This window comes from Bactrocera oleae, chromosome 6, assembly GCF_042242935.1.
Source record: "Bactrocera oleae isolate idBacOlea1 chromosome 6, idBacOlea1, whole genome shotgun sequence".
NCBI classification, from domain to species: domain Eukaryota; kingdom Metazoa; phylum Arthropoda; class Insecta; order Diptera; family Tephritidae; genus Bactrocera; species Bactrocera oleae.
Genome location: NC_091540.1, coordinates 68,259,901 through 68,284,988, shown reverse-complemented (window position 1 = coordinate 68,284,988; position 25,088 = coordinate 68,259,901). Strand labels below are relative to the sequence as shown.

Genomic DNA, 25,088 nt, shown 5'->3' with positions numbered 1-25,088 from the left:
GCTTTTTAGCGAGCTTTTACTTTTGGAAACCTTTTGGACGTTGGGGGAATTGGGTTGTTGATTGATTGTGCTCCAACTGCAGTCACAGTAAATTTTTAAAATTCGTTGCGTGTGGATGCGATTTTTCGCTCTCTGTGATACCATAAATTAACCGAAAATCCCGTTCAACACCTACTCATCTGCGCCAATTTGTAGTATCTATTGTGACCAAAAAATCGAAGATAGTCACAAGAACTCCAACCGGTAATTAAATAATTCATTTCAAACACCTGACGTTAAAAAATTTGCTAATTTAAGCAAATTTACCAAATAAAAAAGGAGTAATATTAAACAAAAAACCCGTTTAAAGCCAAAATGTCTTCGAATCGTGCACCAAAGTCCGGTTTTGCTGCTGAGGCACAACGCAAAGTAAGTACAATAAAAACTTTGGAAGGGAACAAATTAAGGTTCATAACAAGCGTGTAGCAAGGAGCTCAACATTTTTGTTGTACCAAAATAAAGCCGTAAATGTGCACATATTCTATGCTTGCTTAGGGAAAACTTCTTTCATATATGTACTAACCTAAGGAATACATATGTATATATTTATGAGCAAAAGCGCGGCAAACTTTGACTGCCAATGGCATGCGTTTGGCTTCACACGAAGATGCACTGGGCGACCTTCAGAATTTCGTACGTAGCTGCAGTGAGACCTCGATAATTTTGAAAATAAAATTCGAACAATTATTAAGCAGGATACATTGCTCCTTTCAAATTATTTACATTTAAGTATATGTACGTATTTTGATGGCATATACAGATTTGGTTAGTAAATACATATGTATGTACATAATATCCAGTACGGCGGTGGTCAAAATCTTGCAGTATTATTTTTTATACCCTTTCATTTATTCATAAAACATTGCATTTTAGATCCATCAAAAAAGTAAAAAAGGAAATTTGTGATTTATGAATGTTTTTTGTATCTATAAATTCATTCATCGTTAATGGTTTTGTGTTAACTGTTAAAATTTATGAGAGGATGTACACATGTAATTTGTAAATTGTTGTTGTTTATAATAATAATTTTTTTTTTAAATGCTGTATTCAATTAGGGATATTCTCTCAAATCTTTGCGATAACGATTTTCCGAAGAAATGTCATTCTGTTCACTTAGTGGCCTTCACTTTTGTATTAGTATACAGAAAACAAATTTTAAAGTCAATTCTTTACATCATATAAAAGCTTCCGCAAAGGCTTGTCTTCCGCCGACAACCCTAAAAAGTGGCGGGTACTTAATAGTATAATCCCCATTTACGAATTAGAGTAAAATAACACCCTATCAATTTAAAATGCACCAACTAAGGCGGTGAAATGAAAACGGTAATTCTATATATGTACACGGCTATAAACATCGCGTGCTTTATATGCAAGGGAGTACTGGCATTGATGGCACTTTTCTAAATACATATAAGTATGTACATACATACAAACATACATATTTAAATGGGAGCCGCATATGCTGTAATATGGGAACTGGTTTCCTATCTTATACATATGTATGTCCTCCATTCAAAAGTTTAGTTACACATCTAATTATTGCATGCTTCAACATGTGTGTTTGCACGACTGCAGGAAAAAAGTTCAAGCCAAAAACGTTTTGAGGGAATCATCGCTTTACCGATGTAATCATATATACATATGTTAGTGCGCTTCGGTATACGTTTTGGCCGAAAAAGATATTACAACCAAGCATAACATTACTTCTGTAACGAATTATATATATATATATGTGTATATATATATATATATGTACATACATATGTAATCACAAATGTGGCGGGAACCACGTTTGCACTTTCGAAGCAGCTGTTTAAACGACGAAAGGTTCAATGATGTCACCGCATTGTTTTGTGAATTACTCATATCCCCTCTCAGAACTAAACACTTGAAGATAATATATATATGTATGTATGTATGTATACTATTCAGAAACAAATACATACATAACCAAATTTCTAATCGTTTACATACGCTTTTTATCATTTATGATAAATCACTTTCTAAAATAAGGATTTTTGTCTCTTTATTATAAATTCTTACTACAAAATACGATATTTAACTGTTTTAACTTTCTGTCAGCCGTAAACATTTCCACAGCTAAGCTTTCATTTCCATTTCAATCATATTTTCATCTTTATTATAGCACCGGAAAGACAGTTCTATATGGCAACAACGATTTTAGCAAGCAAAGCCAAACAAAACAGTTGAAAATAAATCCATATAGACTGTTTTGCTCACCTTACACGTCATGAGGGGCGCTTTGCAACGTCTAGAATACAAGTTAGTGAAAGCTGAGCAGACAAAAATGTATTGCTGCACATTAGTACAATTGTAAATACATGTAGTATGTAAAAGCCATGATTTGTGTATGCATATGCGTACGTGTGTTAAATGCATTTGCATTTGTGTGTTTAGTTCTGTTTGTCCACACAAGCACTTTTATGGCAGTAATTCTTTCTTTCACTCTACTCGAAACGTGTGTACCCTTTGGACGAAAAAGTTGAATACCCGTAAAATGCATGTATGTATGCATGTTCTATTTACTTATAAGCTATGTATGTAAGCTTCATACATATTTAAATTGAGTACGGCATGTACGGGAAAGTATGGTATCGGTAAAACAACACTGACGATCATTGAGATCACATTGATACATATACATATGTACATACATACATATGTAGATATGTATGTGCGTATGTATGAATGTGTGCAGTCATATTTGTATTCGTGCCGTTCCTATCTCTCCGTTTCGCCGAATGCCTGGTCAGCTGCCTCCACTGTCTGCTCCACGCTGAGCTGGGTGATGGAATTTACACTCGGTTGTTACGTGTTTGTTATTTAATTTTTTATCAACAATTTACTTTTCAAAGTACAAAATATGAATACGAAAGGCAACACATACGTAATTGCAAATGTACAAATGATAACCATTCTGTGAAATGAATTGTCTCAAAATTACCGCAATACTAGCCCTTTTCGGTATGATACTAGTCGGCGTGGATCCCAAACAATAAATCTTGATTATTGACTTTCGTATAGAACTTCAAAATGACTAAATATTATTTCTTTTCTGCTCGAAATTTGTAACACCCAGAAAGAAACGTCGGAGACCTCATAAAGTATATATAGGAATGATCTGCATGCCGAGCTGAGTCGATCGGATATGTTGCTCGTTTGTATAGTACTAGTTCCTCAGTTTTTCAGACATCGGTCTAAAAATGCGCAGACATTCTTTTCCGCCCAAGAAGCTGGGTCAATAAAGCTTAACACTTCTCAATTGTACCATAGGGATGTCAAGCAAGCAAAGATTGAAAATTTATGAGGTAAGGGAACCACTTCAAGTGTGTACACAAAATCAAATAAAGGGGAAATATCCAATTTTGTTTGAGTATTATGATGACTGTGACATTCATGCGAGACCTACATGCACTTAGAAATTAAGAATAATATTTTTAATGGAAAATACATTTGAAATTTATTATGAGGGGAATTGTTAATGATTATCATAAAAAAAGGGGGGTAAACTTGAAAAAAATTTTTTATATAAAATGATTTTGTTGATAAACTGCATGTGAATGTTTTTGGGCCTGTTATCTTACAATTTTCAATTAATTCAGAATTTAAATCGTTGTTAAAATACAAAAATATTTGCTTTAGCTGAAAATTGTGTAAAAATTTTAAATATTGCAATTTTTTTTTGTTGCAAAAAATAATTATTTTGTCTGCCTTAAGTACCTACATAACATACAAATGCAAGTAGTCATGTACTTATGAACACATAAAAATAAAGCTCAATCAAGCAGTTAAGTAATCAGGCAACAACGGACCAATCAAAACATTTCACAATATTTCACCTACTTTTCTCGCCTTCAATACTGACCGATATACTGGCAAGTGTGAGTATTAATGTCAGACACAAAAATCCGAAAATAAATACCCATACATCTCTATACTCGTATAGCGTTTTAAAAAGGCGATGACAATATGACTCCCATTCAAGCAGTGTGCACAATAATAAAATGCAAAGATCTGTATTGCATAACCAACTGTTAAAAATCACATTGATTCACCAGAAAAATCAACACTTGACAAACACGTAGAGAGATGAAAAAACCGTCAAACCATTGAAAATAAATAAATGTGTGCACACACTTGTACATGTATGAGTGTACATAAAACCGGATCAAACTTAGCGCGTCGCAGACAAAATTTTAGCCGGCTCTAGGTTACTTGATCATCGCTAAAAAAAAAAAGCAAAATTTATATGGGGATTGAGTAGTGAGGTGCCGGCACCAAAAACGGCATTAAGTGAATATTTAAAATTTTGGCCGTTTATTTAAGATACATATACCATAAATGTGTCTATGTATGAGCAAACATATTTTTGTATGTGTGTGTGTAATCTATATATTTGTAGTATATATTTATGTTTGCATTTGAGCTAAGTATACCCATACCCTCATTACTTATGTTGACAGACGCAGCTAAATAATTATTAAGTGTGCGCGCATGCGCCCTCTATGACCACATTTTCTCACATGGCGGTATCTTTATCTGTGCTTATCTCATATATACACATACATATGTACATACACATGCACACATGTGACCATTCATCCGTTTGCGTAAAATTACCGAATTCTTCATTGTTAATCAAATGTTTGGTAGTCACTAAAATGCTAACTTCTGAATCACCATTATAATGCTGACATCATCATAAATTCGCGATATTAAGTATACCAAATTTTTTTCTGACTCTAACGCCAACACAATAATATTTATCATATCTATATATTGACTAAAGGCTTCGTTTTCTTATATTTGTCTATGTACTTCCTACTTCGTTGACTTTAGCTGAAAACGATTTTTTGTTCGTAAGTGAAAAATTACTCTTGCAGATGACTAAAAAATGTTCAGCTTTATATGTATATGTATGTATGTATGCATGTGCGAAAAAGCAACTAATTAGTCAATTCGAAAACCCATTGAATTTGTCGTTGTACCGAAAAAACATCAATTAATAAACAAAAATAGGCACTTTTAAAATTTTTAGAAATTTCAGGCGTGAGCGAGCTAACCATCGATTATACCGTGAAATTTCACTAAATAATAATTGGTTTTGTGCGCTTAGCATGTGCTTGATTTGTTTTTTTCTATATTAAGAAGTTAAGAAGAAAAATGGCTTTCGGCTTCGACAGTTAATTCTATAGATTTTATCCCAACAACAATCTCTATATAAAAGTATACTTTATTATTAAATCGCAATTATGTGTATATTTGGCACAGAGACAATTATAAAGCCGAAAAAGTTCCACTCAGTATTCGCGAAATACCACAATATAATGAAATATCAACACAGCAGCGTGAAAACGTATTCGCTAATGATGATTATCACAACGACAAATAGCAAAGCAATGTGCCCAAAGGTCATTTTACATTACTGCTTTTGTTTTTATTTTTATTTAAAGATTAAAAACCTTTTTTTTTATTCTTTTGTTGATTGTGTAGCCTTTGACTTTTTTATTTGACAGCTGGTAGTCTAGTTGGGGTGGCCATACCTTTGTTTTCATACAAACAAACATATGTATTTATGTACACATGTTGCTTGCAAAAAATGTATATGTATACAGATGACGCAGCTTAAATATAATTCTAAATTAACGCTTAATTTGTTTAGCAGCGTGAAATAGAGTTTTACTCCCATTCTTGTTAAAATAACGCCACTGTGGTCCACGAAGTCCGCTTCTATGAAAACATACACCTATTTATGCATGTATGTGTATGTTTGTTTTTGTATCGTTTTATAAATTTTTTAACATTTGTTACTGGGCAAGGAAACATGAATTAAACACATGTTCGTTAAACTTAAAAAAATGAAGGAATAACAAAACAGAAGTTGGAAACATACACCGCGAACAAAAACAACAACTATAAGTATACTAAAACTATACATACATTAATAAATTGTTAATTGATATCTCAGGAACTGTGACAGTGCTTTTGAATATATTTATTTTTGTATTGTATAAATCCACATTAAATTCAGTTTTTGGTAAATACAACTTCAGACCCAAAACCAAAATCAATATTTATAATAAAAATTATCAGAGTGATCGAGGATCCGAGTACCAACAAACAAACCAAACTGTATTTTCACGGATGGCCTTTAATGCCTTCAACGAGTTTAGGTTTGCAAAAATCTTTTGTACGAGTCTGGCAGTAACACACTTCATACCATCAAAACGTTAACCAAAATGTGTTGAGTCGTTCCTTAAGAGGTGTTGAAACACTAGTCACGATTGGTTTTAAGCGCTGTTTCTTTAACTTTTTCGATGTTATCGTCATTAGCAGAGGTGGATAGACGACTTGCATGAATGAAATTTCGATGACTTCACGACCTTTACAAAATAATTTATGCTTGTGTTCGTGATAAAGAAGACTCCCCAAACAACTTCTACGACATTTTCAATAATTCCGTATCCGTAATTCCATTGGAAACACAATATTTTAAGCAAACTACTTACTTGTACAATTTTTTCATGATAAAAATTGCTAGAACTTCAGACGAACATAAAAAATTTTGTACCAATCTATGAGAAAATTCGTATCGATTCGGTTTGCGCGCGCAGTTTAAATGGACTAGACCGGGTCAATTTCATTCAGATCGTATGTTTAGGAACGACTCAAAATCTGCATAAATTATTGCTTTCCTCTATTTTTGTTTTCACTTCACACCGATTGTAGATGTAGACATCTTTCAAAGTCAGTTTAAACTGAACTCAAGGTTGATTTCCTTCCCGTTCATAGGCTGTTACTATTTACATTGCAACACATTGTATGCTTGAAAAAATTGCATATCTAAGTCAGTACGTGAAAATTTTTTACAGCAATCAGTCTCGCCTTGACCATGATTTCATACAAAATACATCAAAAGGCCGCAAAAGCTCGGCTAGAATGCTAAATGCTGGAAATGGAAAAATATGCGAAAGCAAATTTGATATTTGTGCTTACAAAGCACTTGTGTATATACAAATGGACAAACATGTAACTATATGTACATACTTTTATATACACCGACTTATAAACAAACGCCACCCCTATACAAAGCAAAATCTGTAATCTATGTGCGAATGATATATGTATGAACTATATAATGAAGCTATTTACTACTTTGAAGATGACTCATTTGTAGAATATGTTCATTTATGTACTCACTGGCTGCTATGTTTGCACTTGCCCATACGAGGCGTGTTTGGTTTTATTTCTGTCAAGTGTCCCGTACATGTATGGCTTTAAAATGAGGCATTAGCGTAATTGTGCTGATATTTTAGTTTTTTTTTACAGTTGCCTAAACAATAATAAATATGTATATTTACTAGCTTTTATGGTAATGAAAGTAGCCTGGTCACTTCAAGCTACTGATTATTTATTGCTCTTTAGTTTAATTAACTTTGCACATGCACATATGAATGTACATGCACGCATACATACATATCTTAATGCTATAAATTGTATTTATATTTTTTTACATATATTGTATATTATGTAGTATACATACATACATAATTTATATTTTGAATTCCTTAAACAAAAGTCGTAATCGCCTCGATTCAAAACGAGCTCATTTGCTATGATATACATACCTATGTATATGTATACTATATATATATATGTACTTATATGTATACATATTTTTTTTAACAATTGTTGTGTTTTTCAATCCCATGGTGAAATTTTGTTGGAAATACCAAAAAAAACAAATTCCCTGAAAGTTTGAGCTCTTAATATAAATATTAAGTACTAGACCAAGGCCTGTAAAGATTTTCCATCTAAAATACACGTAAAACTTGATTTTTTTTCTTTTTAATTTTATAACTCAGCGGCCTTTGATGGAATTATTTCACCCGTCATTAGGTATTCCTCAGAATTGAACGTTCTACAAAAGTCTTCATTGCGGTAAAGTTATAACTTGCACCTGCGGGGTAGTATGGGCCCCCAAACCTAATTTTTCCATGAAATTCTCGTTTTTTTGGATTTATCTCGTAAACAACACTGGCTACAGAAAAATTGTGAATAACAAACTTGTAGAAAATTTCCTACAAAAAAGTCTTCGGCACCAAATCAATAATTTAGTACCCTTTGAGATACAGAGATTTTAAGTTGAAGTGGTACGGAGATTTTAAGTTGAATTGTTAATGTTAGTTTTTAATTTCCAAAGTTATAGCTGTCTGTGTTGACCCAGTTCCAAAAAAAGGTCTTTGCGGTGACAATCATAAGTCCTTGGAGATTCATCTAAGATCAATCGGATAAAAAAATTAATTTTATAAATAGATAATCCTGAGCCTGTACGCAGCTTTTTTTTCTCAAAAATTAACAAAATGGCGGCCTCAGGATTTTTTTCTAGATCTTAAAAAATCGAAATTTTTGAAATCCTTCGTCAGGCCGAGTGTATTATGTATTCCAAAAGCTGTATAAATTTTATTAAAATCTACTGAGCGGTTTTCGAGTTATTATCGGATCAACTTGAAATTTTCAAAGAATATTTCCAAGATATTACACTTAACGGGAATGCAAAAAAAAAAACAAATTGATTTTTGGAAAATTCTGACTAGACCTAACTCCAAAAACCGTCAAATTCGGTAATTTTTATATAAATGTGAAGAGTTTAAACCAAAAAAATTTTTTTTATCCAATTTTTTTTTTATCCCAAAAAAATTTTAACTCGAAATTAACTTTAAAAGTGAGTAAGTGAGTGTTAAAAAATATATTTTTCCAAAAAATGTTTTTTTTCGCTCCACGCTAATATATATACATACATACATAACTAACCAGACGACACTTATCACTAAGGTTGGGATCTTTTCCTGCTAAGCTGAATATTTCAATAACTGAAGACCTAAACTATATTCTAATGTTTGGTTTTACCCGATATCATAATTTTTCCTTGTTAACGTATAATCCTTACTTAGGGCTAATAGATCGCCCTTAACGTTTATTTTATTGCACTATTATTTTATAAGCCAACCAGGGTTGCAAATAATGCATTAAAAAAAAATTTATTTAGCATCCAAATTAAATTTTTTGTTTTTGTGTTCCCGAAATTATTAATTTAAAATAATTTACAAATTTATGTTCACAAAACGGGGATTTAAAAATTAAAAATAAAATTTTGAAGATAAAAAAATTTTATAAGAAATTTATTATGACGATTTTAATCTCAAATACCAGATTGAAAAATTAGAAAATGTTTATCCCAAGTTTATAAATTCAAATTTAAAAATATTTTGAAATGTTTAATTTTTTCGCTCTTACGTACTTCATGCACTGTCATTTTAGTTAACTTTGTAAAAAAAAAGCTGATCTTTAATAAAATTTCAATATATTTTAGCACTTTTTATCTTATTTTCATTTACTTACATTTAATTATGGTGATTCAGTTAGAAATATGATATGTAAATCTTTCCTTTCTTTCTTTATCTCTTTTATCCCTTTTAACTCCAGCTTTTGATTTGAAAATTAAGTTTTTTATTTATTACTCCAATTTTTAAATTAAAAGTATTTCATCAATTTTTAATTCTGATTTAGGGAATACTAAAATTTTCAATTAAAAATTTTCTGTTCCAAACTTTTTCATATAAAAATAAAAATTTAATTCTAAATTTTTCCGAGGAAAACAATTTTTTCGAAAGCAGTTAAAAAAATCAGATTAATTTCAAAGTAATTTGCGGAATTTTGTTTACAAGGGATCATGATTGCGAATTTTTAAATTAAAAAATTTTAGATTCAAAATTAAACTAACTTTTTCCAAAATTTTGGAATTGAAAATGCTTTCGAGCAAATTGTTTACAATACCGCCCGTGCTTTTGTGTTTTCAATGTTTAATAATTAATAGAACGTAATTCGTTATAATTCGTGCCTTATATGCATATTATATGTATCTACAAGTATGTTTCGATGGATTTTAACGAAAAAGCATTATATATACTATTTTTATAAGTGCGTTGTAAGATTAATATTTTCAGCTAGATAAGTTTGATATACACCCATTATTCAAATAACTTTATCTACTCAACCTACTAACATACATTAGATATATATAATTAGTAGTAATCTCTTGAAAAAACGACGTTTTGGAAACAAACGATCAGACCGGGAGATAATTTTTAGCTAGCGTTATAAAACTAGCTGAATTTCTTCAGTCTTTCACCTGCTCCACAGTATAGGCTCGCGGCCTCAAGAGTCTCATACGCATATATTTACATAAGCACATATATGTATGCATGTACATATATTTATCTACGAAAACTTTTATCTCTTGAAATGGGAAATGGAAAAACTATCGAAAAATTTAGTACGTAGGCGATCCACTTCACAATACCCGTTTTTCTATTAAAAAAACAACTATCTACATAACTGTTTCTCTTTTGTGCTTTGAATGAGCGTTTATTTGTGTGTCACTTTCCCAACTTGTTTGAAGCTAAAGCACAGGTATTGAATAAAGCACTTAATATTTACTTCCATATGTAGGTTTACGACACATTTGACCACACTGCGTGTATTCAATTGATGTTTTGTGCGTTTCCTTGTAGTTTGGAAATGAATCACCAATAATGCTCAGTATTATCATATCTCAATAGGTATATACATATGTTTGTGTGAATGCGTGAGATCGATGTTTCTTCCATATCATATTTTTTCAACTTGAAAATTTTATTACAATTTTGAGACTTCCGCCGAGTTTCTCAAATATACATACATTAAAGTTTTCCGACAAAGATCATTACAGTGAACATAGAAATGTCGAGTTCCCAATATAAAAATAACTAGCTGGCATCTATTTGCAAACCAGGAACGGCTCCATGAAATATCGATCTATCTTCATTTGAGAGGAAGTTGAAATTTAACTTTTAAGCATGGTCCTCACGTCGAAAATTTATTTTATTTTGTCGTATTTTTTGTTTTTGATCCCAAGCACTTATAGATGTCTCCCATAATTTCTCTTGGCGCAAATAATTATTTATAAAAGTCATAGTCAGAACTATTGTAATCTGCGTCCATTTTCCACCAGTTCACTAATAATTCCGAAATGAGTAGTATCGTTTAATTTTCTACCACTGCATTTCTGTGAACCTCATGCCCATTTTATGGCATATAAAGTCCACGCTTATAAATTGAAAGTGACGTATGTCGCCAACACCCACTGACAAATGTTGTTATTGTCGTTAGATTCCGCCATGAGGTATACGACCGTAGGCACGAGTCTTGCCCACCAATCGCAGGCATTTAATTAGGCCGGTCTCCGACGGCAGTGAGGGTCTATGTGCACACATAATACATAATTAGATATTCTTATACGTAAAAACATGTTTATTTGGAAAATATATTTGTGTGCTTGTAGTGGTGCCGCGTGGTTATTTTCCACTTCGAAAGCAAAATGTATACTTTTGTTTATCTATTCAATTTGTAAACCGACTTTGATTGTCTGGTTTCACGCTCATACTATCTATATGCCTGCTTTTGCCTTTGCTGCACCAACACGCATGTGTACAAAGTATATATGTATGTATGTACTTGTATGTGGCTATAAAGTTACATGCCGCATTCCACTTTCAAACATTCTGCTAGCGTGTGCTTCCTTCAATTGTGGGCATACCACTTTCATTCACATAAAAGTTCTACTCAACCCAACGGCTGTAATTGGCTGCGTGCGTTTATTAGTCGCTAACGCGTGTTACAGTTGCATTTCCTTCTACCAAAACGTCTGGCAAGGTGTCAATAATTAGCAGAGCAGGTATGTAATTGTGTTTCGAATCACCTAGTGGTACTAGCTTGATTGGGGCAGTCGCCACTCCATATTTGACAAGTGGTCAACAAGCGCTCGATTGAGTCAAAAATACTGATTTGTCGCGTGTATGTGCATATGTGTGTGCATATATGTATGTTGTACAATAGAATTGTAGAGTAAAAATTGGGTAAATATTTACATATTTAACAAAAGGGTTAGCAACGTACTTTATTAAAGGCTGATTTTTGACGGCTCTGACTTTCTTTTACCTTTTTGTTTAATGGCAAGCTTACAGCCAGCTTAGGCTTATACATTTTCTTCCGAAATCGTAATGTACCAAATATTTGGATATTGAAAACGTAATTTTTAGCGGTGCAGACTTTCTTTTCACTACTAAAACTTATTAGAAACAAATATTAAATACAATTCGTTTAAAGGTTATCGAATTATTTTTAGAGCTGAAGAGAAAAAACGTTAACTTCGGCTGTACTGAAACTATAATACTCTTCACATCGGTCAGTTTGTATGGCAGATATATGCTATTATTGTCCGATTTCAACAATTCGTTCAAAATTGTAGCGTTAGAAAATAATATATGCCAAATTTCGTAGATATCTTGTTAAATAAAAAAATGTTTCATACGAGGATTTTGATTATCAAATATCTTTACTAATAATAATAGATCGTTCATTAAAAAATTTAAAATTTTAATGTAGCAATTTAGCAAGGTTAGTTACAAACTTAAAAAAAATATATGTATATATTATTCGTTGTAGCATTTTATAAATAAAAGTATCAACACGATAAAAATAGCTATATTGTGTAAAACTTTAGTCGAAACCTCAATGACCGTTGTTGATATATGTATGTATGAAGTGATTATGGAAGTAAATTATGTAATTTTTAACCGCAACTTAAGCATTAACCATAAGCCTTGAAATGTTGTCCCTCAAATGTTGTGAAAAAATTGTTTCAACATTAATAGCTTGATAAGGAATACACATATTTGTATGATGTAGATAAATTCTTTGTGTGTATATTTATTATTTTAGTAATTCAAAAATTTTATTTTGAATTTAGAAAACCAGAACTGATATTTTGTAAATCATTTTGAAAAACAAAAGATATTAAGACCATATACCATCTGATTAAATTTGATCCGGACTGGTCCATTGGATAAAAAAAATTGAGCAACGAGTTTGCTTTAAATTTTGTGTTTCAAATAGAATAATCACGGAATCGGAATATAGAGTGTTTGTCAGTCCGGGTCAAAATTGATCACATGAAACATAAATATTTATAGCTGTAGGGACATTAGGGTGGGTCAAAAAGTGAATTGTTTATTTTTCGCTTGAAACTACAAAAATGGTCCTTTTTTGTTTTTTGGTAGAGCAGTAAATTTCCTACAAAACTATCAACTTGGGAATTTAAAAAAAAGAAGATGTTTTTTATTGAGTTATAAAAATCAAAAGAAAAGAGCTTGCTTGGTCATATTTCAATATTTAATATTTTTTATACGGTTAGGTTTATAATAAAACCGTACTAGACCACTTTGTAAAGCATTCAATTTGATTCAAATCAAAACGAAATATTTTGGAAGCGAGATATGAATCTTTCTATCCGATCAGAAGAAATAAATTGATAACGGTAAAGCGGAGGACCCTCCCGTTACAATTAAGAGCTGATGCTTGGAGAGCCTTTCTTAGAGGTGTCTACCAACCCATTTTTTGGAGTAGTTTTTTTTTGACTCACCCTAATGTACATATACTAATAATTCCAGAAAAACATGTATGTGGTTTATATACACATATAATATAACATACATACATAAATGCTGTTTGTCAACACACATACACACTGACAAAAGTTGTTATAATTTAGCGAGTCGGGCGAAACTTGCGTAATCGTTTTTATTTATTTCAATTTTTATACAAACCTCAATACTTACACACATGAAGAGAGTAACAATATTTGTAATAAAAGCACTGTGACCTCATTAATTCAACGTTTTTGTTGTAGTTGCCATTTATAAATTGCTTATTTGTTATATTGTATATACATTATATTTTTGACATACTCATCATGCGTGTATATAAATATAATATTATATACATGCACATATAATATTATTATATATATGTATGTAAATAAGTATGATTCATATGTCAATGGAATTTCTATTTAACATTTTATAAACTGCCAAAACTCTTCTGTCTCTCTCTTCTTTGTCTTCTACCGTCATCCGCATAATTTCTTCTAGCATACTCAATTTACACTGCTCATTAGCATTTTGAAATATCGGCTTAATTTGCATATTCTCCATAACGAAAACTATTTATAACAAGCGAAAGACAAGTGGTTTTTGCTACATTAATAAATTAAAATTTATTATAAAACTGTCAACTAAAGGCGTCAGTTATTGTGGTTATCGAGTATATAATATATTGTGCCCACCAACAGATATTGAATAGACAGACAGATTGTCAGGCAGTTTTGCTGACCGATACTGGCGAGAAAACATGATAGTATGTGTGTTTGTGAATAAAAAATTCTGTGTGTTTGGAAATATTATATTATATGTAAATGTATGTATGCATATTTCGCCATTTCTAACATTAATTATAAACATGATTGACATACTATCAGAGACAAAAGTTATTGTTTGCCATACATCGACCTTCGCGAAAGCGATTCCATTCACGCAATTTCCACTGCCTTTTTTACTCATACATACAAATATTAAAAATGTTTATATATCAGGCTTTGGCAAAATTCGTTGAATAATAATAGAATGTTTTTTTCCAAACTCTTCGTTTTATTTTAATTTTTTTTTGCATGAGCGATTTTGAAACCTGTCTTTTTTTTCCTACAATATAATATTTTTTTGTTTATCGACACGCTTAGGACTTTTTAGTTTTTAATTTAATTTCTGCCCATTGCATTACTGTTAAGATGCTAAATAGAATGTAATTTACTTTAAATTTATATTATATATAATATAATATTTAGCCGAGCTGGTTTTTCCATATTTATAGCGTGGATAACATATTTGACAATCGGTATATTCTTTAAGCTTCCGAGGGTATGATAAATTTTTTTTTTGACATAGAGCGATAAATTATCTAATGATTTAAATTTTTAATATTTTTTCTATTGCTCTCTTATCTAAAGTCAACGTTCCCAGAAGAATATTTTCCTTAAAAGAGTTCGCTACAGTTCTACCAAAACCAGCTGAATAATGTGTATTCCATAACTGGAAGGAAAAACATTTAAGTCTATCGGTAATCAATCGCGCTTATTCTTCGAGTGAAACGTGATCGTAAAATAAAGAAACAAAATTATTGGTTTGTTGCATCCCCAAAGGGAACGCATTATCTCTCTAGTTACTCAGCACACTTCTTCAGCGCCTATGTAAATATGCAGGTTCGGCATGAAACACTGCAGAACACATGAGACGACACTTCGCAATAGAAATGTTATCTACAAATAATATACAAAATTTAAAGCATTTCGTCTGTCGAGGTACTATTCGTGTATAATAAACTGTTCTAAATTCTAACATAAAAATTTAGTAATTAATACGAATGATGGTCTCTCCTGACGTAGGCTTGTGAAAATTGCATCTAATGAAAACTTGTTTATGGTTTTTGGTAACACTGATTCTATCTTGCCACATTGCCTCCGCGATTAAACTTCCTTTTCTTATTTTTTCTTTATTATCTTTTAGTAATAAATCTCGGTCGTTTAGTAACCTTGTCTAGATATGAAATGCTGATTAAAAATCATGTTTCGTTATTTATATGTATTGATAACCCACCGAAACTCAGTCTCACCTAGAAACAACACAATCAACATGTTTACGCACGCACCCCCTTTCATATACGTACACATACATATACACTATTTAATATTTTAAAATAGGTAGCTGAATCAAGTGCCGTACTGTTCCACTTAATATGTATTTTTGTTTTTGTTTTCTTACAATTAGCGATAGCGTTTACTTAAACAACGGTATGTACGAGTTTTTGTTTTTAACAATGAGATCATTCGCCCTAATAAAGCTCACGGCTGGATGTGCGTGACTGACGTGATCGGGAATTGTTTGATTGGTTTGCTTTAATCAGCACAGAATGGTTTGGTCGGTAATCAGAACCTGTTATTGTTAATTTTTATATCCTGAACAGAGTGTCTCTATATTTACCCGAACTAGAGCCTTGGGTTTTGAGATAGCGATCTGAAATTTTTCACATTTCCTTTTCCTCCCTGCACAGAAATTTTATTTATATACCTAGATGTCTTCAAGAAATTCTGCATATATTATTGTCCAAGACAGCACTAAAATCTCCGGACAAGTTGTTCTGATCGGACCCATATAGCATATAACTGCCATACAAACTGACCGATCAAAAACAAGATAAAAGAAATATATATAATAAGAAATGCATCTATTGTAAGAGGGGTATATATTATGGCTTCGGTAAAGTAGAAGATAACGTTTTTTCTTGTTTATAAAACAAAAACGATACAAAAATTTGACGAATTATGTCTGAATCGCTTTTTAATCGAATAACAGTCGACTAAAATGTTAAGATAAAATTGCCTTCAAAGTTAATGTAAATTAAATTATAAATTTAACAAAATAATTAAAACAGTTTGAAAACAATAACACATTTTTAACGAAAATTTTATTTTCCTTAAATGTTATGTAATGTTCTTTTTTTTTTGTCGAGTTGCTTCTCCTTTTTGTTGCAATGTCTTAATATTATTCAAAAATATGAGGAGCACTTGATTCATTGCAGAAATAAGCTTGGAACTTAATCATTGTGTACCAAGAGGCGCCTTTCTACAGAAAAGCAGTTTTTTTTTGTTGGTCTAGGCTGAGATCGAACCACAGAGTAGCAATATTTGTAGCCCAGTTAAAGTTTCGTGAGATTTCGCCTATAAGACCAATCAAACCTCCCTGAGCTTTTCAACAACATTTTAAAAAGTTGTATGCACTGTGTTGTATATAATTATTATCATTAATGCATATACCTTACTAAACTTATGTATGCGTATATTTTGTAAAGTGACCTATAAATAAAAATGATTTGTCGCCTACCACCTTTGTTCTCAAGCGTCAAAAGCGATTTCTCGAAGTGCTGAACAAATTAATTTATAGTAAAAACAAATAATCGATTTTGTCTCAATCGAATTGATTTTAGTTGAGTAGATGGTCTATTTGAATTTTTCATTGGCTTCTATTGATATATATGTATATACTTACATATATATAAGCTCTTTGCATTTAACATGTATGCACACATGACTGTTCAAGTCCACCACTATATATGTGACGCGACTTGCAATGTCAGCATGTTTTACAAGCTCGAATTATGTTGCGGTCGTTTACCATATACGGGCTCGCTTTTTTTTTGAAAATATATACGTTTATGTGTGTGGTTATTCCAATATGGACTGCCGAAAAAGGTGTAGTCGACACAAATCATTTTGGTGAAAAAAAAAATTAAGAGAAATGCTAGAGTTCGCAAAGTATGAAAAAGCATAATTGGCTAAGCCGACACCATATTTGGACAGCATACTAATATACATATATTATATATTCATATACATACATACGTATGTGCATTTACAACCTATTTGGAGCAGTTGTGATTCATTTGAGGCAGAAGAGAAGATTGTGATCAATCGAATCTAAATATAAATTATACACAGCAGAGCGGACTGGTTGTAGAGTATAGTTAAAGGGTAATAAAAATACTTAGATACTATATACAGATGTGTTTGCACTACCTCTGGGTGTGCCCCAATATATGCTTTGCACAATGTAAGCGAAAATACAGCAACAATCGCCAATCTTATCACATTGATAAGCGCAATTTCCAATGATAATGATACAAGAAATAGCAGTGAACAAATTCTCGGTACTCGCCATTTTAGTACACCAATTAATTGCGAAAATTGTTTTAAATTATTGTACTTAAGTGCACCTTCTAGTAATTTTCTTGCCTCACAAGTGATCTGCACATCGAATTCATAGAATCGTTATTAACATTTAATTAGCGAAAAATGTATCAAAATAAGGTTAGATCTGCGATTTGACTTGAGATCCAATCAAAATATAAATTTATCCATTTTTAATTTGTACAAGTACCGTTAAACATATACATATATTTAACTGATGGTAACGCTATCTGTTGAAACATTTTTCAGATTAACTCAAAATACAGCGAAGAGTTGGCTCAAGAATGTCTAGAATGGATCAAGATTGTTACTGACGAACCAATCAACACAGCCGGTGACATGGATAACTTCTTTGAAGTGTTGAAAGATGGCGTTTTATTGTGCAAATTGGCCAACTCATTGCAACCGGGCTCAATCAAGAAAGTCAACGAAAGCAAAATGGCCTTCAAGTGCATGGAGAATATTTCCGGTGAGTGTTAAAAATTAGTTTTACTGTTGTTGTTGTTGCACATATGTATGTGTCTTTAGTTATTCAGTGAAAGCAATTTGCTAAACAATTATGCGACTGCTGATTTCGAATAAATATAATGTTCATACAAATTAATGAGTTTATAATATAACCTCTTAGGGATATCGAATTCTCACGCTCGAAAGAGTTAAACCTAACTCATGACCATAAAAATCTACAAGTTTTCCTATGTTAAAAGAAAAAATAATTTCTGCGCGTTAGTATTGATAAACACACATATGCATACATTGTTCTCTTTCACATATAGTACATATACATATACAGGGCCGTATAGAGAGAGCCGGGGTCCGCGGAGGAATAAGATGCGGCCCCCTGATCCATCAAGTGTTGGAGAAAAAAGTGCGAAAAATTGTTGCCACGCACCGGGCTACCCTGAGAATTCCGGGCCCGAGAGGAATCATTACCGATATCCCTCTCTCTCGTTCACTGCATATATAAAATAGTTTAATTATCTTTATAATTTGTTGAGTGTCTTCTATATATTCCATTGTGTTCTCTTCTTATAGCTTTCCTGGCCTGTGCTAAAAACTTTGGCGTACCCACACAGGAGACCTTCCAGAGTGTTGATCTTTGGGAACGACAAAACTTGAACTCTGTAGTCATATGCCTGCAATCCTTAGGCCGTAAGGTAATAAAACCATACTGAATTTGCATTCAATCTAATCTTAAACTTTTATCAAAATTGTATAATAAAAAAACGCTTTCTTAATTTTTATTTTGCACAGGCACACAACTTCGGCAAGCCATCAATTGGTCCCAAAGAAGCCGATAAGAATGTGCGCAACTTCTCCGAAGAACAATTGCGTGCCGGTCAAAATGTCATCTCATTGCAGTACGGCTCCAACAAGGGTGCCAATCAGTCGGGCATCAATTTTGGCAACACTCGGCACATGTAAATGCTATTTCTGTTGCACAGTAAATAGTATAGCGGGTGTGCGCGTGCGGTCGGTTAAACCAATTCCATTGGTACCTACATGGACGGATGTGGTTGCACGCAGCGTTATATATTTAGCGGCATTTTAATATTTAAGCATTCCATAAGTGTCCAAATTTATAATAAAAAAAGACGCAAAACCCCAACAAACAACAAATGTATTCAAAATTTTGCATTCCATTTATTTTTTTAACTTTATAAACTTATATTGAACGTATTCTAAGCTCTATCGTAAACTACAAAGAAGAATTGTAAACTTTTTTTGTAAACGAATTTTTGATTTTGTAACTTTAAACACTATACTTATATTTAATAACAAACTTTTTCTGATTTGTACTAAATCGGCACTTACAAATACAGCATAAAACGGGAAAGTAATACATTGTACCAAAGGCACATGTGTATGTATGTATGTATGTATGTACGTAACATATAATTGCCTCGTTCGTGCCATTAAGCATTTATATTAAACATATTTATTCTTCTACATAAATATATGTACAACAAAGGAAACTCTCTCTGTAAATCTTTTACACTTATGCATAAAACAAGATAAATATATTTTTCGAAAAAAAAAAATTAAATTATTTACAATAAGAACTTTTTGGAAAAATTGTATGCCTTTAAAATGTAAATCGCAAAATAGGAACCACCTGTAAAAAATACTGTAACAAAAGTGTCTTCTCCCATTTAATTACCGATAAACATATATTAGAAAGTATTTATGAATCATATACAATAACACACACAGTTATACGTATTAGTATACTGATTTGAACTGTTAATTCATGTTGAAATAAAATTTATTACAAATAGTTACTATAAAATGTTTTTAATTTAAGCAAAGAATGTTAATAATGAATAATGATTTGATATTTTGGGAGGATTTTTTTTGGTATTTGCAATAATTTTATATGCATATGGAATTTGGTGATTGCATTTTTGAGATATTCCCCATACAAAGTATGGACAAAATAACTTAGCGTTATAAAACAATCTTCAAATATTTTTTCCTTTGGCTCGACCTTTAAATCAAAATATAATTAAATGCAAGAAATATACGCTATATATACGCTATATGTATATATTTTTAAGATATGAATTTTATTTTAAGATATGATTTTGAAGTTTTGTACACGTCCTTTTCTCTACAAGAAGCTACTTATTTATCGGAACCGACGGTACCGGAGCATATATGCATTACAAACTGAACGAACCAAATAATGTATTTTTAAGGAAATAATTTACAGCATAGTGATAGGCATCCGTACCTTTCACACAAGATTTACCGACTCACACAAAAATCTCTTATAATTTCGTGCTATATACACAAGATATTAAGTCTCAAATAATTTTATCTTTTATAATTAATTTTATCCTTTTCCCTCACGTTGCTTTTTAAAAGTTATTAAAAAATTTTTAACGACTCATTTTAAATTAATTAAATTTAAAAATTATTTTACATTCTCTGATGCAATCATTAATTTTGTTACATTTTCCGTTTCCTTTTGGCAGTTTTCTTTACTTTCCTATTTACCCATAAATTAATTGGGGACCAATTTTGAAATTGGCATCACTGAAATCATTTTGTCTTTGAGGTTACTTTTCCACTTTGTACACTTTCATAACACAGTGCTCTTCTACTAATTAGACGATTTGTGGACTCAACTCAATATGCCTTCCTATGAATTGGCAATGGTTTTGCGACAAATGTCCAGAGTAAGTTCTTTTTTTATTAAAGTTTTTATTCATGGAAGCTCATTCAATTCTTATTTTCTTTCACGTTTAGCCGGAAATTATTTCTGTATTGAAGCGTACCGCCGGAACACTTTTAGACAGAGGCTGCGTAATTAGGAAATTAGAGAATCTAGGCACAAGAGCGTTGCCGCATAAAATCAGTGAACATGGTATAGTGCATCGCGAAGGCACCTATTTCAACATATCGTTTAATGCAGCACCAACAAAAATAAGTGATTTTATGGAGGAATTTGGTCGTGACATTGACATTGTACGACGACGAATATATAAAATAGAAGAACCTGAAGAATTCCAATGCACACTGCATGAGGAAATGTTGCCACCGGCCTATCGTAAGGATGTTCAGGAAATGATAGATATAGCGAAACGCAAACAAAAACGCAAGTTCAAATACAATTCTGGCTTAGATTATTATCCCTTCCAAAAATAAGGGGGCCAAATTTGGAACAATTTTTTTTATTTTAATTATTAAAGTTGTTGATATACAAGTTAAATAAAAATTAGTACATTCTGTAAACTTCAATGTAACCGATATTTCAGTAAGTCTATAGTATTTTTTTGTTTTTCATGCACATTTAAGTAAAATTCAAACTACATATAACTTAGTTAGCACAATAGTATTAAAATCTACGAGTCTGACCAGCTTGCGCTGATGTTGATGGTGTTGGTGCTGTCGCCTTTGCGGGATCCTCTAACAAACGCACGAGCATTGAGTTTTTCGGCCCCGTACACCATGTGATACCATTCTCATCGATTACATATGTCTCAAGGGTGACCTGCCATTGCCCGCCACTTGAAATTGGCAAAAGAAAGCTGCCAGTTAAGAAGTCGCGCTGCGGTTTAACTGTTTGCGTCAGTGTTACTGTATCAGAAGTTGCGGATTTAGCTGTTTCACTTGCAGGACGAGGTGTAACCAGTTGTGATGTTAGTGACAATTGTACGGCATCTACACTACGATACATGGAACGTCTTTTGCCATAGTGCTGAATGACACCTTCTACTTTAATTACTAAATTACTGCCCGATTGAACAAGCACTGGTTCACCAGGACTACGTGGCTGTGGACTAACAGATAATTTAATCTGTGTAGATTGTAAGACTTGGAAGAAGTAACGTGGTAAACATAGTGGAGTTTTAGTGATCAACTCTATTTCACTTAGAATAATTTCTAAGTGTCGGTTACTTATAGTTTTCGCATTTGATGGTTCCTGTGGTAAATTGCGTTGCATTTGCTCCATGCGGTTGCAGCAGGATGCAAAGTAACGAGTTTCTGGGCACTGGCCATTAGTCAAAAATGTCGGAGGATCTGAGGGCGTAGCAAAACAAATTGTCTCAACAATATGTGCAAACAAAGCACATTGGTATTCGGCTATTTCCAAAAACTCTAATGTTACTGGGTCCGCATCGAAAGCGGATTTATAGAGTCGTGAGTATGATTCTTCACAACTTTTCAATGCCTTCACCAGTTTACGTAACTGATTGGTAACGTGCCCAAACTTCTGTAAGTAATCACGAGAGTTTTGCGCTAAGCTTCCTGCAATTGCCGGTGGTGGTACAATAATCTGTGCATTTTTCACTGTAACTGCCATATAAAGTGTTTGTAAAAATTGTGCGCGCAACTTAAGATACTCCAGCTGAAAGGTAAGTGGATTGGCTGGTGACGAACTAGCACGCAGACTTGCGAGCGCTTGCCAATACAAATTGATGGCAGATTCCAAACGCTGCATAAGAGGCATCTGTTTTAACACAGAAGTGGAGGTGTTAGACGATTTATCTTCTGATTTTACGCTAGGCGGTAAAGGCGCACATTGCTCATAGTTGTCGCGCATATATTCATACTCCACCCCGTAATTTAATATACACTCGGCCTTTCCCATTTGTGCCAAGCCCATCAAGAAGAAATGTAGTTTGTCCACAACAGTTATTTGTGATATTTTGGAAAACATATGTGCAGCAAGATAGTGTTGACCAAAACGGCTTGCAGATCTTGCTATGCGATATTGATTCCAACAATTTACTTTACTACAACAACGTTCAAAGCATTCTATCACTTGCTTAGGTATGAAACAACCAATCATAGACTGGAGAGCAACGGACGCTAAAATTTCAACTGTATGCAACTGCTCTTCTTTAGCGCCAGAATCCATAATGGCATTCAGTTTATGTAAAATAAAAAGCAGACGATTTAGCACTGGATTATCCTGTAAAAAAAATACATTATTATGATTAGGTTAATAAAAACATATGTACACACACACTTACGGTTGGCTCTCCACCTAATACTACCGATTTGTCTGCTTCTTCATTCGCAGCGCCCGCTGCTTCAATCTTCGCTTGGACTGACAATGCAAGCTGTGCCGATGTTGATGGCTGCACGTCATCAATGTCCATGGGTTCCTCCGTGCTCAGGCTTTTCACTGCAAACTTTCGCAATTGAAAATGCGAACCAAGAGCGCCTAGCGCATCGCACATCATTTCAGCATTCCGAGGTGGATATTCTATTTCCTCAGTGATTAAGTCAGCCAACATGTTAACAAAATCTGTGCCGAACTCGTTGTTTACACGGGCAATTTTAATGCCACAACAAAGTATTTTCTTCAATTCGCATTCATTTTCTTTTTGGCCTACCATGCAGAAAATTAAACCTTCCATATGTATATTTACTATTTCCATAATATTGGATGTGATTTGTTTGTCGCCGCCCGAATAAGTCAGAAGTGCGGCTAAGATAGACATGGCTTGACTGGCGGTGGCATAGTCATCTAAGCAAATACACGTAAGACACAATTCGGTCACCGATTCTTGTTCTTCGTTTAACAATGCATGACAAGTTAGTGGGCAATCACAAAGTTTAAGAAGTATATTTAAATAAAGGTATTGTTCGCGTGAGTCTTCACAACCCTGTGCCTTTACTAAAAGTTCACTCATTGCCTTTTTTGGCCAAGCATGTACACACTGTGGATCAGCCAGTTGGGTGAGTGACTTCAATACTTGCGCTCGGACAGGTTTTCGTTTATCTTGCAAAAAGTCCAGCAACAATTTTACTTGGTCTGGCACACCGGTTAATGTACGGATCGAAAGTTGGGTCAGTGAATCAAGTATAGCCACCACGAAGCTTTCGGCAGGGTACTTCGGTAACAAATTGAGACAAAGATCTTTTACCAGCGACGATGTATTCGAATCGTGGTGCATGTGCCTTAAGACTGGTATAAGTTGTAACTTCATCGGTACTGGTATTTGTAATGATTCAATCATGTCGGAAATTTTAGCGCACATACAAATAGCAAACGAACGTGATTGTGCGGCAAACTGACCACTCGCATATATTGCAGCTTCCACTTCTACAGTATCATGGCTGTCTAATGCGCGCCGTATAGCATGATGTACTTGTTGTTTTTCCGGTATGACACGTGACACAGCGCCCAATGTGCGTAAAGTTAAAGCACGCGCAACAGGATCGTTAGAGTGTATTACCATAAATAGACGTTTAACGAATGCTTCAATATTCAAAATTTTATCTAAATGATTTTCACTTTGTTGGCATACACGTAATACCCAAAAGCGCAAAAGATTTGAACCGTTCCAAAAGAACTCTGCCAGTTTTAAAAACGAAGAATTTATTAATATTGGAAACGGATACTTTTCAAACAGTCTTGGAAAACGCACTATTGCTTCGCACTGCACACCTAACTTGGCAGAGCGTAATCCTTTATCCAGTTCGGTCAACACGGAATTGGCATCTTGTTCGGATTCATTGAGGAAATTCTCGTTGAAGAGATTCACTCGAACGCCCGATAAAGAGGACATCTTTTTTGAAGTATTTCTATTAAAATTTCATAACAAATTCAAAACAATTTCTTAATTTACTTGGCTTGCAACAACTTTTGCGATAATAAACAAATTACACTTTCTCTGCTATCACAGCCGGTAAAACAGCCAGTGCTTCTTTTCTTCATTTTGATGTGGGATATTCCCATATTTATTTGCGCACAAAGGGAAATGCTACAAGTTTAATATACATATATTGATGTATTGCGATCGAAATATCACAAGATAAATATTTTGATATCCGG

The 25,088-nt window shown here is 32.9% G+C and overlaps 3 protein-coding genes across 4 annotated transcripts; 2 read left to right on the top strand and 1 right to left on the bottom strand.

Annotated features, from left to right (window-relative positions):
- The first annotated feature begins 80 nt into the window (after window positions 1–80).
- Chd64 (calponin 3) lies at window positions 81–20,084 on the top strand. Of its 2 annotated transcripts, XM_070111186.1 has the most exons (5): window positions 81–262; window positions 295–408; window positions 18,044–18,263; window positions 18,830–18,951; window positions 19,049–20,084. In XM_070111186.1, exons 2-5 carry the CDS (start codon window positions 355–357, stop codon window positions 19,217–19,219), a joined length of 567 nt encoding a protein of 188 aa, XP_069967287.1. In that variant the 5' UTR covers window positions 81–262; window positions 295–354; the 3' UTR covers window positions 19,220–20,084. The 2 variants fall into 2 exon arrangements, with proteins under 2 accessions (XP_069967287.1, XP_036220508.1); XM_036364615.2 differs by lacking the exons at window positions 81–262; window positions 295–408 and adding an exon at window positions 17,756–17,914.
- A 752-nt stretch (window positions 20,085–20,836) lies between these two features.
- mRpS6 (mitochondrial ribosomal protein S6) lies at window positions 20,837–21,538 on the top strand. Its single transcript, XM_014245304.3, has 2 exons — window positions 20,837–20,976; window positions 21,047–21,538. Exons 1-2 carry the CDS (start codon window positions 20,932–20,934, stop codon window positions 21,443–21,445), a joined length of 444 nt encoding a protein of 147 aa, XP_014100779.3. The 5' UTR covers window positions 20,837–20,931; the 3' UTR covers window positions 21,446–21,538.
- defl (Integrator complex subunit 7) lies at window positions 20,878–24,954 on the bottom strand. The gene is made up of 2 exons (XM_014245303.3): window positions 23,278–24,954; window positions 20,878–23,216 (listed from the first exon to the last, which is right to left on the bottom strand). Exons 1-2 carry the CDS (start codon window positions 24,820–24,822, stop codon window positions 21,636–21,638), a joined length of 3,126 nt encoding a protein of 1,041 aa, XP_014100778.3. The 5' UTR covers window positions 24,823–24,954; the 3' UTR covers window positions 20,878–21,635.
- Between the last annotated feature and the right edge of the window lie 134 nt (window positions 24,955–25,088).